The sequence below is a fragment of the Aulonocara stuartgranti genome (genome assembly GCF_965226115.1).
Source record: "Aulonocara stuartgranti genome assembly, chromosome: 20".
NCBI classification, from domain to species: Eukaryota; Metazoa; Chordata; class Actinopteri; order Cichliformes; family Cichlidae; genus Aulonocara; species Aulonocara stuartgranti.
In genome coordinates, this window is record NC_138956.1 from 34,747,169 (window position 1) to 34,760,976 (window position 13,808).

The window sequence follows — 13,808 nt, forward strand, 5'->3', positions numbered from 1 at the left end:
TTTCACTTCATGTCGGTTCAGATCAGCCGACTGCGTTTAATAAAAAAAATAGTGAGTGTCATTGAATGCATCCACAGGTGGATTTCAGTTTTCAAAGCAGCAGCACCTCGTGACAGGCGGCTCATCCCAGCCTGTGCTGCAGCCGGGGCTGGTTTTACTGCATGTTTACTGCAGTTTCCTCGACGCTTTACTGTCAGCGATGAGATCAGGACAGAGTTAGGTTTATAACCCAGCAGGTTTGGCTTGTTAATCCAGGAGTCAGATCAGAATCACGAGGTGTTTGTTTGATTTTTAGCTTCAAAGTGTTGCTTTTCCACATCGACATGTCTGGCATAGATGTTAAACTCAAACAGAGCCATTTAAAAAATAAAAAAGCAAAGCTCAAGGTTGAATCCACTCTGTCATTTGAGTTACTTCAGGGTTAATGGTAATTAACAAGATTCCCAGCTCATCAGTAGCATTGACACGCAGACTGGGGGGACTGGGTGGTCTGATAGGATCCCAGCGTCTCCCAGCGATCAGAGACACTTTGGCTCCCAGGTCTCCGACAGTCTTTTCCAGCTGTGAGTCGCCACTCTCCTCCTTGACTCAGCACTTTGAGTCTCGACTCATTGTTTTGGCTCACACAGCTGTTTGTTGCTCACATGACGTGACAGTCATGTGTCCCAGCTGTCACAGCGTGTACCGTGAATGGAAAAAGTTCTGCTGCAGAAGTCGTCGACCTTTCAGCCAATCAGGTGACCGAGTCTGTGGGTTGAACTCAGAGACACTTTGGCACTTTTTAAAGTTTAGATGATTTGTACTGTGGTGAGCTCATCTGTTTATGTGGCTGTGTTTACGGTGAGCAGATCCCAACAAACAAATGCGGGACAAAACTGTTATCAGGGATTTTACACACAAACAAACACAGAAATGATGCAGGTTCACGTTATTTAGCACGTGAACAACAAATAGGCTGAATTTACATGTCCGAACGAGCTCTCGGGCACGTAAACGTCATTCAAAGTTTAAATCTTTTGTAAAGCTTTAAGACTTTTTTTTTTGTCTGAATTGGTGTTTTAAGTATCGTCTACACTTTTATTATAGTTCTGGTTTGATAACATTTTTGTTGAACTTTATTCTGGAAAAATCATTTTCCCCATGGTTTCATGCCTGCACCCTCTACATGCACGAGGTGTACTTCAAAGCGTGGCCATTTTTGTCCTCGTTCACTTGTTGTGATAGGACGTACATTTTTTTTTTAATTCCTCAGAAGGGCAGCGTGTGCTCAGCATACGTCCCGTAAACAGACACATTAAAACACAGCTTATAAAGTTCTGTTGAAAATCGGGAGTGGTTCGCCTGCAGTTATTTGATTATAATAATAAACACCGTGCCCATTCTTCATTGTACAAACGTGACTCGTTACCTGCACACATCCCGTTAGCTCTTATTGATGCTGATCATTTAAATGGAATCATTGACACACTCGGAAATTTTCTGGTGGTGTTTACGGTTCTTTGTTCATTCCCTTGCAAAAGTTTACATGTGCTCTCTTTTTGAAGTGTCCTCTGTAGTTTCTCATAATGTTATAAAAGAGCGACGCATGAGTCACACCTTATGAGAATCACACGGTATTACTTCATGTCATTGTGCAAAATTAAACTGAATAATAACAGCGGGAAACATAAATGGAATTCTTTCACTGCAGCCAGCAGCAACTTCTGTTTTTTGGCCCTCTCCAAAGACGCAGATTCAGTCGCTGGTCGGTCCAGCTCGAGTCAGGATGCCTGAAAGTTGAACTTGAAGAGTTGAGATGTTTCTTTGCTGAAGCTGTGGAAGGATCGGGGCCCTAAACTCTCTCACCGTCTGAATGATGATGTTTGGGTTGTCGCAGCAGCTAGACTGGAAAGAGGTCAGAGGTCACCTCTTTCCAGAGGAAGTGTCTTCACGAAGAAACCTCACTGAGGGGCACAGGGAAACTCTGACGACCTCCTGCTGCCGATGAGTCACGCAGTGTGTGTTAGAGAGAGAGAGGGACTTGTGTCAGAGTGACCTTTGACCTTGTGTTACTGTAAGAGCAACGTCTGAGTGTTTGTGTCCAGACAGTTTGTGTAAACATGGGAGTATGTGAGGTGGAATCTCCATAGTTTCTACATCTGTCTGTGTGTGTGTGTGTGTGTGTGTGTGCAGTCTTGAGTTCATACTGGACACCCGTCGTTTGTTCCAGTTTGTCTGGTAAACTCCAAACTTGAGTCCTGATTAGTTTTCACAGTCTGTGTCTTCATTGCCTGAATCTGGAGTTACCTGCAGCACTGACGGGAACCTGAGCTACAAATACAGAGATTGGCTGACTAAGTGATATATTTATTAATTTTAGTCAGTTTGTCTTAATAATAATAATAATGGATTGGATTTATATAGCGCTTTTCCCAAAGCGCTTTACAATTGCACTATTCATTCACACACTGGTGGAGGCAGCTACGGTTGTAGCCACAGCTGCCCTGGGGCAGACTGACATAAGCGAGTCTGCCATATCGCGCCATCGGCCCCTCTGGCCATCACCAGTAGGCGGTAGGTGAAGCGTCTTGCCCAAAGACACAACGACCAGGACAGAGAGCCGGGGGATTGAACTGGCGACCTTCCGGTTACAGATGCGCTTCCCAACCCCCTGAGCCACGGTCTCAGGGGGTTCTGTGTTTCAGAAAATAAAGAAAATGTTAAAACATATTACAGTGTTTAAAAATTCAGATAAAATATGAAGAAAAAAATCTATATTCTGAGATATTAAAAAATACTAATAATTAAAAAGCTAATTTATAGTGTATATTCATATAAAATAATTTTATAGAATCATATTTAGTTGTTTAAAAGCAAATAATTAGCAAAAATACAATGTTTAAAAAAAAAAAAAGTATCACAGCTGATGTTCATGGTTCAACTATGCTGTGATAATCCACATCTGTACTAGTACTCAGGTGCATTACCACAAAAAAGTTGCAACTACCCAACTCTTTCCTGCATACATGAATGTCCAAAAGAGCCAAACGAAAAACACTGGTGTTTAAAAAAAAAAAAGTTATTCGGAGTTTCATTAATTCAAAGTCTAACAGACATTTTTAATGGTCACATGGTCAAAATGTAACAGTAACAGTGAACCAGGAAAAATTGCTGACTGCACCTAAAAATGTGGAAGAAGTCAGGTATCTTCAAAGTTTGCCCAGATGACCCCAACATAACGCTTAGCGACCAATATCAAAAATCTCAGTGAGTGTAGAAAATTACTTTCCCGTTGGTTTTCATCTGGAAATTTACCCTTCCAGCATCAGGCGACTCCATCTGGATTCGTTTCTCTGGGATTCTGACTGTTACGAGACTGAGAGTTATAAAAAGTTGTGGAAAGTTACAGAGATTGTATAACTGTGTGTGTGTGTTCAGGTGTGTCGGGCATCCTCAGGTGTTTACACCTGCCGTGGTTTCATGCGCACATTTTTTGTCATTGTGATTGAAATCATTGTTGTGTACCTGCAGTAGGGCGGAGCTGTTGTGTGTGGACAATGCGCCAGACGTCAAAACAATAAACATGGTTTGCATTTGTTCCTCAACAGCCATCTTATCTGTTTGACCGTGATGTTTGGCATCTTCCTGAAAGATCACTTACGGTTATCTTCTTCTTGGTCCTTGAAGAGTGTTGACAACAGACACAAGATGCAAATCTTTTTTTCTGCCCATCTATTGAAAAAAATGTGCAAAGTATTAACAAAAAACAAACTCTGAGCGGCTGTATCAGGAAAGAGAAGGAGGATACTTCCCCACCAAAGACTGTAGTTCCTACAATGGTCCAAAAGGAAGTTAACGTTACAGTATATCATTGACTGTTTCAAAAAGCTGTCTGTCTCCACCATTACATCCCCACTGCTCTCTGAACTTAGCATTTGGAAGCCTCTAGGGTTTTTGGTCTCCATCGTGCTGAGATCAAGAAGTGACAAAAGGGTTATCCGCTAACCCGACACAAGTCGGTAAACGTCCAACGTTATACTTCATTGGAGAGGTTTTCACTCACGGTTGTCATAGTTTCACTTATTTATGTTTAGAGGCTCATCACTAGGGATGGGTATCGTTTAAGTTTTTTCCGATACCAGTGCCAAACCGGTACTTTTGAAACGGTGCCGGTGCTTAAAGAATGGAGCACAAAATTGGTCCAAAAACCTCTCATGTTCAGCTGTTTTTTTTTTTGTAAAAAGATAACAATGTTAGCCTTTTCTGCAGCTATGGGGCATATATGGTATCACTCTTGGCTGGAAGCAGTGCTTAAACAATGGAAAAAAACACAAACTTTGTCCAAAAACCTCTCATGTTTAGCTGTTTTTTTTTTTTGTAAAAAGATAACAATGTTAGCCTTTTCTGCAGCTATGGGGCATATATGGTATCACTCTTGGCTGGAAGCAGTGCTTAAACAATGGAAAAAACACAAACTTTGTCCAAAAACCTCTCATGTTTAGCTGTTTCCCTCTTTTTCTTTGGTCATTTTAGCCTTTTTGGCCAGGGTGAAGGGAGTATCTGCCATCAAACAAGAAGACAGCCGCATGTAACTATGATGATGTTTGCTAGTTCACCTTACATGCATTAATGTAATAACGTGGTTAGCCTACTCAACGTAAATTAGCTACTCACGCAGAGAAGAACGGCTGCTGCTGCATCATCATCCTCATCATTTCTGCTACACTGGCAGGGCTAGGGGCCAGGACTCTCCTCTTCGGGTTTTTGGGGGATGTTGCTAACTCCGGGTCCGATAACAGGCACCACACCCGCAGTAGATGTGCACGGTGTGAGGTCTCGCAGCAGGCTATCAAATACAGCGCATTTCTCAGCTTTTAAAAAAAACGCTATGCGTCGCCAGATGTTTCATTGGATTCGAGGTGTTACCTCCTTTGACAGTATCACAGTATCACCTTAAAGCACTTGTTGCTGGCTGCTGAGTTTGCATCTTTTGCTGTGAAGTACAGCCAGAGTTTTGACCGCTTCGCCTTGGACATTTTTAATCTGTAGCTCTGCTCTAAAAGAACGTACGTACCTGGCCCCGCCTACTATCCTCGGAAACGTAAAATGATTGGCTAGAATCTAAAGTGTATCACAGCTCAGGAAAAAAAAGCACCGAAATGTGTGCTGCTTTTCGGTCTGGTTACGACCGTTTATGTCAGAACCGGATACTGGTACCCATCCCTACTTATCACTGACTTAGGACCGGTCAGTGACCATCAGCCAGCCACTGCAGGATGGTTGCCAGGTGGTCAACTAACCATAGGAAAGACATTTTTCTGTAAAGGGAAAATGTGTTTTCTGTGGTTTCTGCAGGTTGAAATTGGTGCAAAGACATTGTTGCACCAATAACCTCCTTGCGATTGCTTTGGGGCTGCAGCAGGATGCTGTGATGCCCTGTGGTTTGTGTGGAAGAAGCTGACTTGTCCTCAAGCGCTTGCCAACTACTCGCTGAGTGGCAGTGAAACTGCAAAGAGTATGACACAAACCGAAAATGGAGAACGTTTCTCTCCAGAATAAAAGTTTAGCCTTACCACTGAAACCGCCGAGTTTCAAAAGACACAGCTTTTATTTTGAAATAGAGCATTCTTCATCTGTGCAGCATCCTGATAGAAAAGTGGAAAAGCTGCAGGAATGTTTCCTCAGTTTCACTCACAAAGTTCAGTCTGATTTTAAGGTTTCCATCTCAATTTCACTGACACAAGTCTAAAACCTGCTGCAGGATTTAAAAAGAACTCAAAGACCTGTACAGAGTGACTGTGTGTGTGTGTGTGTGTGTGTGTGTGTGTGTGTGTGCGTGTGCGTGTGTGTGTGTCATAAGTATAAAGCACCGCTGCTCAGGTCACGGTCACCTCAGCTCGACAAACAAGTCTTTTAAACTTGTCAAAGTGTCAGGTCGGCTGGAGCTGGTCACTCAAAACCGACCCAGAGTCAGTGCACAGACACACACAAATACAGACACACAAATACAGACACCTACACTGAGCTGTGAGGAAATTCCCTCTTAACTTTCCCCTTGAATTCTCTGCAATCTCCTTGTGAATCTCTGAGTTCATGTTGCATTATTTACGAGTAAATAAGTGACTCAGTGTCTAAAGAAACAACACAGTTAAACTTCTGCAGAATCAAAGAAAGGTCAGGCTGCAAGTGAAGAATGAAGGCGTTTTTGAAACATAGTAAGAAATACTTCAAAAATAGAAGAAAACTATAAAACAAATCGTATGAAGAATATGAAAACCAGTCAGACAATTATACCGGTAGATAAAAATGTGTCAGAATTTGACATTTTAATTGGATTCACAGCTCTGAGGGTTGAAACAGCTGGATAAACAGCTGCAGGGAGGCGGACGTTGTGGAGCGAGGTCGTGGAGCGCCAGCTCGCAAACACAAAGAAGTTTTTGGGGTCAGTTAACTGCAGCTGATCTGAACCACTCGTAAGTTTACCTTCAGGTTTTGAACATATTAAAGGACCTAACAAAGTCGCCGCACTTCTCTGTTTGAGGTCGCCTGATGTTATTAAAGCTGACCTCTGACTGGAAGTTGAGGTTCCTGCTTGACAGTGAGCTTAATTCTGCAGAAGGAGGAAGGACGTGAGGCCCAGCGGCCCACACGTCACGTCACTGTGGCGCCTCTGTGGTCCGCGGCCCGCTTCCGAATGTGTAAAACAGGGGCGGAGCTTCGGAGCTGATAAAGTTCTGCAGAAGAGATGGTGACGTCCCTCTGCTCTCTGATTGGTCAGCTGGAAGCTTGATTACCAAGATATGAATACTGCTACCAAGAATGTTGGTTCTGCTAATATTTTCAATGTCTGATATTTCTAATCAATAATAACTTGTTTTTATTGATCACTATGAACAAATACTAATAATAATGAGATCTAATCAGCAGCAAGAGGATCTACATTCCTTCTGTCCATGTTAGTGTCCAGCTGCTGGTAATTTAAAGCTTGCTTCTGAACTTCAGTACCCAGAAGCCTTTGCTGGTGTTGGCGGTCAGGGTGGAGTCAAACTGCGAGTTTCAGATAAAAACTTTATCGACAGCAGTGGTGTAACAAACAAGACGGACACGGTTCTGTGAGGGCCCACCTCTTTCTGAGAAAGCTGTCCAAGCTGACCAATCACAACGCTCGCTGTGGTTTATGTGTGCGTGTTTGTGTGTGGGTGTGAGTGTGTGTGCATGTGGTTTATTATTAATTCTGCAGAAGTCTATCTGTCGTGGTGTGTGTGGTATTTCTCAGCAACCAACTCAAATTCGCCCTTTTGTTTCCTTTTCCTCTGCATCTTGTCTCCGCTCATGTCTCCTACCTCATTTCCTTGTGTCCTGCCTCATCTCCTTGTCTCGCATCTCCTCTCCTAGCTTTGGTTTCCTCTTCTGTTTTGTTTTTCTGCCTTATTTCCTTGTGTCTTCTATCGTCTCCTGTTTGTCTCCTCCTATGTTTCCCTTCTCCTCTTGTTGCCTTCTCTTCTCCTTGTTGCATGTGTCCCTTCCTCTCCTGGTTTTCTGTCTTTTGTGCTTGTCTCCTGTCTGCTTTTCTTGCGTCATGCCTTTGTTCAACAAACTCTCAGATGCACCTGTTGCTGCTGAAAAACACTGAACCTGCACAAACCATCTCGCTGCCCAAGCCAAACTTGGCTTCCAAGGCTTCACGTAGGCAAAACGTGGTCCAAGGGTGGTTACTGACCCAGTGACCAACAGATCCTGGCGATCCTGCAGTGAAAGGGATGCAGTTTAATGCACCTTGAGGCTTAGCAATAAAATAGTCTGAAGAAACGTGCAAAGATGGACGAAGACAACAGTGGTGTGAAAGTTCACGAGATCTTTTGCAAACTCTGCCAGTCAAAGTTGTGTCTTTTTGGATGAGCTGCAATGAAGAAAAGGTGTAATGATATCAAACATGTTTATTCTATCAAAAAAAGCCTGAAATTAGACAAACTGACGGAGTTTTTGGAGTTTGCACTGTCATTTGTACCAAACTGTCACAACTTTAGCAAAACTGAAGTTTTGCTAAATTTTATTGCAGCATTAAACACGTGTCTGCATCAATACAATCACATTAAAAGTCATTTAATCCCAGCATGAGTCAGTGTGGCTATCTGCAAAAAAAAAGAAGCTGCCCTTCTTTTACACCATTTTTCTGAGAACTTGTTGGTCAGTAAACTGTGGTTTTTGTGCATGTGTGACTAACCCGCGGGTTAACCTCGCTGTGCTCCAGATCCTGCACCGGGGTGCATGCCACTGCTCTGAGTGGGAGATTACTGGGAGATTCCCTCTTGAATGTTTCTGAGATCTATATATACAAACACACACACACACCTGCTGCTGCTGCTCAGCCGTGTGTGTGTGTGTCAGATGTGTTATGAGTGTGTCACTTTGCAGTCATACCGCCATGTTTATGCACAAAAACACGAAGCAAACCGCTAGTGAGAAAAAGGAAGTCATCGGGGGGGTTCTGAGAATTACTGCGGTGACAGATCATGTGACTTTCTGTAAACTGAACCGAAATGGGGCTCATTTACATCCCACCGCCATCTCAGACAGGAAGTGTGTTTGTGTGACATTATTTTTGTTTGTTGACTTTTTTTCTGCTTCTCTATTTTTTTGACATGTAACACAAAAACTGGCTAATAAACAGTGAAAATAATCTACATGTGAAATCAAAGGGAAATGAGCGACAGATTGATCAATTAATATTGTTTTAATTTGTTTTTAGTGTTTTTAGGTTGTTGTTTTTTTAATCCAACACTTGGCTTTGAAGTCGGGCTTCACAGACTAACTATTATGCATCAGTTGTCAGCAGCATAAGTTTTGTCACATCCTTGCAGCACTGAAAGTGTTTTTTGCTTTTTTTTGACCAGTGCAGAAAGTGCATTGCTTCTGTGCAGACTCAGGACCAGCTGCAAAGGGCCGTGCAGGCAGTGCAGGGGACACTAATGCTGCAATTATGGCTGCAACATTGGTCCTTTGCTTGCATGCACAGTTGTGCAACTATAATGGCGGGCGCTCAGGCCACCCTGGACTCGCCAGTCCTCCTTAGCTTTTTGTTCCCTTTCCACACAAAAGGTCAAATCAAAATTTTAAGGCACACATGTTGTCATATCTGCACAAAACAGTGTTTATGTCCTCCGATTACAAGCATTCCTGAATTATTATTATTATTATTATTATTTTGAATTGTCAGATGAAACCACTTTTGAGCGTGATGCCTGCAATTGTTCTACTTTGCAGTAATCCTCACTAGCTTATAAATTATAGATCAGTGCTCTTTTACAGCAGACAAGGGTTTTATCAGAAGGGATGTTTGGTTTCCAACTGTCTCTTAACTAACACCAAGATGGTGTCTTAAGTCTTTCCAGCCAATGACGCGCTCAGGCTCCTTACATCAATAGTATGAGGCTATAAAATGTAACTTTTACAGTAAATTGAAATGTCTTTTTCTGCAGCTAGAGTAGTAATGTTTGGTGAACACAAAAATCACAAAGCGCACCTGAACTTGGCTTCAAACGCACTATTTTGGAGCCACGTCCTACAGGATAGTTGTCATAATCTAGAGCGTGAGCTGAAAGAGGAGACAGAGTGATCATAGAGGCATTTTCAAAGTTTTCTGCTGCAGTCTCCGTCTCTGTGCAATTCAGGAATCTCTGACCTCCTGCAGTGATGTATTGACTAAATGCCGGTAACACTGACCTGCTCAAAGTTTAAAAAGAATCGAGAGCTGCACCACAAGCCAAAACCAAACCAGAACACAGCCGTTCTCATAGGTTGATATGACCTTTGTGCATCCACTGCCATTTGCAAAGTTGTCAACGTCAAGCAGAAACTTCCAGTAAAACTTTCCACACTGAAATATTAGGCGGCCCGAGAGGGATTCTTTAAAAACTTTGCGTACATGAATGCATGCAATCATGCATGCACATGAATTAAAACAGTTTTTTTTTTAAAAAGCTGCAGAGGCCGAGAATGAGGACTGAAAAGAAGAGACAAAGCTTTGCGTAGTCTTAAAAAGACAAAACAGGGTCCATACTCCAATTAACAGACTGCAACAGTGCATGATGCTCTCATTAAAACTAACCTCTCTCAGGATCGCCTAAACCAAGCTCACTGTTCTGAGTGAGTCCAGTGCTAACGAGTGACGTCAAAGGATCACAAAGTAACCTCACTAGCCTCAAGTGACTAGTGGAAAATTAAATCCGCTTCCTCGTGGAAATCACCTACAGTATTCCTGCACATCCTGAAAAAATCTTAAAAGTCTTTAGAATTCATCCAAATATCAGTTTTCTTAAATGCTGGAGCTGTCACAGCGACAGGTCTCTAGTGATTCACAGCAACAGGACAGTTAATTTTTTTTATTGGAGTAAAAATGTCTTCAGTCATTCAGAAGTCTTAAAAGTGCTGAATCCGTTGGTAGCCTGGATGCTCGTGTCGTTAGCATGTCTGCTGGCCGGCAGTGAGATGGAGAAAATCAGCCATCATTGTTAAACTGACCCTGCACATGTATGCAGGCATTTCAAACTGACTGAAATCAAGACAGAGAAATTAGTTTGCTGGTGGTGGATGCGAACAGCGACGCGCCCCTAATGTATTCGTATTTTTCAGTATTTTTGGTTGTTGTGAATTAGTTATTAGTTTAATTCTGAGTGGCATTGATAAAAACCTCTTAAATCTGTTTAATGTTCTGGCAAATTACCAGCATTTATACTGAATCCCAAATGAATTGACTCTTCCTGTGTGTCTGTGTCTCAGCTGATCAGGTGTATGGAGACCAGGACATGCATGAAGTGGTGCGGAAACACTGTATGGACTACCTGGTGAGTAGACGCGTCCTTTTTTCCTCCTCCTGTGTTACTCTTACAGTTCGAGTCTGTGTTTATAAAGTTTTTGCTTTTGGCGTTCAGATGAAGAACGCAGATTATTTCTCCAACTACGTGACAGAGGACTTCACCACATACATCAACAGGAAGAGGAAAAACAACTGCCATGGCAACCACATCGAGATGCAGGCCATGGCGGAGATGTACAACAGGCCAGTGGAGGTTTACCAGTACAGCACAGGTGAGTCGAGAAACAACCTTCATCGCCGTCAGCCAGTCGCATCCATCTAACAACCTCCTCCTCCTCTTCCTCCAGAACCAATCAACACTTTCCACGGCATCCATCAGAACCACGACGAACCAATCAGAGTGAGCTACCACCGCAACATCCACTACAACTCCGTGGTTAATCCCAACAAGGCCACGATCGGGGTCGGACTGGGACTGCCCGCCTTCAAACCTGGGGTACAAAAACCAAACTCGCTTAGCACATCAGACTGACTTTAGTTATCCTAAAAGTTGGGAAATCCCAGTTCTGCAAAAACACAACAAGTAACACAATAAATAAGTAGTAAAGCTCAAGAAAGTAGAGCATGACAGATTGGTAAATCAAGCGAATCAAGCTTGATTTTATACACCTGTGGCCAATGAAGTGTTTGAAACACCCGAGTTCAACGATTTGGATGGGAGAGCGAAGACTCCTGCCTAATCCACCTCCATACCATCAGAGATGCAGGCTTTGAACTGAGCTGCATGGTCTCTCGCCTCCATAGCAGGACAAAATTCAAGTTGTCTGACCACAGAACAGTTTTCCACTTTGTCTCAGTTCAATCTAAATGACCTTTGCCCCAGAAAAGATGGCGGCAGCATTTCTGGATCATGTTCACGTGTGGTTTCTTCTTTGCAGCTTTAACCTGCATTTGTTGTTTGAATGGCACAGAGAACAGGCTGTGTTCACAGACCGTGATTCCTGGAAGTGTTCCTGAGCCCATGCACGGATTTCCATGACAGAATCATGACTGTCTTAAATGCAGTGCCGCCTGACAGTCCAAAGACCACGGGCATCCAATATTGATTTTCAGCCTTGCTTTCTGCGCCAGAAATTTCTCAAGATGATGTACTTCAGCATGCAGAGTCCAGTTTTTTTGGAGACTGGTGAACCTCTGTCCATCTTTAGCTTTAAGAAACTCCGCCTCCCCAAGACGCGCCTTTTACACCCAATCGTGCTGCTTACCTGTTGCCAGTTAACTTAATTAGTTGCAAGCTTTTTCTCTCAGTTTAAACAGTTGACATGTTTTCTGTGTTGTATTGTGAATAATCGAAGGGTTTGCTGGTTCCAAATCATTGCATTCAGTTTTTGATTACACGGCGTCGGGGTTGTTGCGGTCTCACGCCGTCTGTTTAACGGGCCTGAGAACAACTTCTTGAAACATGCCGTTTATATGTACAGTAGAGGGGGCAGATCAAAGCCTACAAGTCTCAAACTTGGCAGGGTTTTTTGATGAAAACTTTCCTGTGAGTGCTGTTACGAAACATTCGTCTACAGCTCCAGCGCTTCAAGATTTGTGATGCAGAAACGTATTTTTATGTAGATGCATGCCTGTTTTCAGTTCAGCGACTCTTTGAAGGCGCCGTTTCCGTCTGTGACTCCATATCTCTGCTGCTGCGTGGTTTCAAAATGACAACAGAGATACGAGATGGTCTCAAATGGATGCTCAGCCCCCCTCTTTACACTTTATAAAGACGTACTGAGTTTTATCACCTTAGCTGAGATTGTCTGTATTAACCGTCCTGCAGGCAGAAGTAAAATTTATGAAGGACTTTAAGTTTGACACATTGTGCCTTGTTTTGTCTCCTTTTCCCAGTCACTAATAAAATCTGACCAAATCTAGGGTTAAAGAAAACCGCTGTTCTAGCTGATATTTAGCCTTTTAGCTCAGGGAGTTGTGTGTGTATAATAAATATATTTCCTCCTCCTCGCAGTATGCGGACCAGTCTCTTATGAAGTCGGCCATCAAGACGTCAGAGGAGTCGTGGATCGAGCAGCAGATGCTGGAGGACAAAAAGAGGGCGACGGACTGGGAGGCCACCAACGAGGCCATTGAGGAGCAGGTGGCCCGGGAGTCTTACCTGCAGTGGCTGCGGGACCAGGAGAAACAGGCCAGACAGGTGGGACGGGGGAGCCGGGCCATGAATATTCACTGAAAATTATTTGACTCAGAACTGTGTGCTTTTATTTCACTTTCGAGAAAAACCTGTTGTTCTAGCAGCAGAATCCTTAAACCATCCGCCCTGTTTTCGTAACTGCTTATGTAATGTAGGAATGTGATGGATTTACTTTCATTTTTAATGCTTTCAGACAAACCATACAGACAGATATGAATCGTGCTTTCAGCTAAACACCAACTCAGTCGATGGTCATTTTAAACAGGACCCACAGTTGGACCTGGAACAAAAATCAGATTGCCATAGGTGACCCTAACCGTCACTCACTGTCGGGGTTAAAAGGTTTTGAACCTTTTCACTTTAATTTGTCGCCATCATTTAAAACCCCACAGAGCCAGCTGGCTAATTTGTGCTTTTCTTTGAAAGAAAATTATACAGCAGTTCATATCAGGCCACCAAAACCATTTATTTACCTCATTCAGCCGAACGACAGATGAGCTCGTGCCACAGCGAGGCGACAACACTTCGACCGTGCATCCGTAATTTACAAGAGTCGCTGTTCCTCCTGCAGTAGCAATCAGACCTGAATCAAACGTGCTCGTCCAAATGAACTATAAACTGTGACTTTTGATGGATTGTGAGCCACACAGTTGCTTTTGTCGACCATGTATGTCAGATACAAAGACAAGGATACCAACTACCCATACCCATCATTTCATTCACTCTCCCACACCCGGTGTTTAGTTTGCATGTTCTCCGTGTGCTTGTCCCGGTTTTCCAGCAGAGCATCGATTTCTCCCGTCATAAAAAAACATG

The 13,808-nt window shown here is 43.1% G+C and overlaps 1 protein-coding gene across 2 annotated transcripts in view; it reads left to right on the forward strand.

Annotated features, from left to right (window-relative positions):
- otud5a (OTU deubiquitinase 5a) overlaps positions 1 to 13,808 on the forward strand; it is a 38,972-nt gene that overhangs the window by 16,069 nt on the left and 9,095 nt on the right. For both annotated transcript variants that reach the window (XM_082518608.1, XM_082518607.1), the window contains exons 3-6: positions 10,759 to 10,823; positions 10,911 to 11,067; positions 11,143 to 11,291; positions 12,810 to 12,995. In XM_082518608.1, the coding sequence (XP_082374734.1) occupies positions 10,759 to 10,823; positions 10,911 to 11,067; positions 11,143 to 11,291; positions 12,810 to 12,995 (557 nt within the window). The remainder of the gene's footprint in view (positions 1 to 10,758; positions 10,824 to 10,910; positions 11,068 to 11,142; positions 11,292 to 12,809; positions 12,996 to 13,808) is intronic.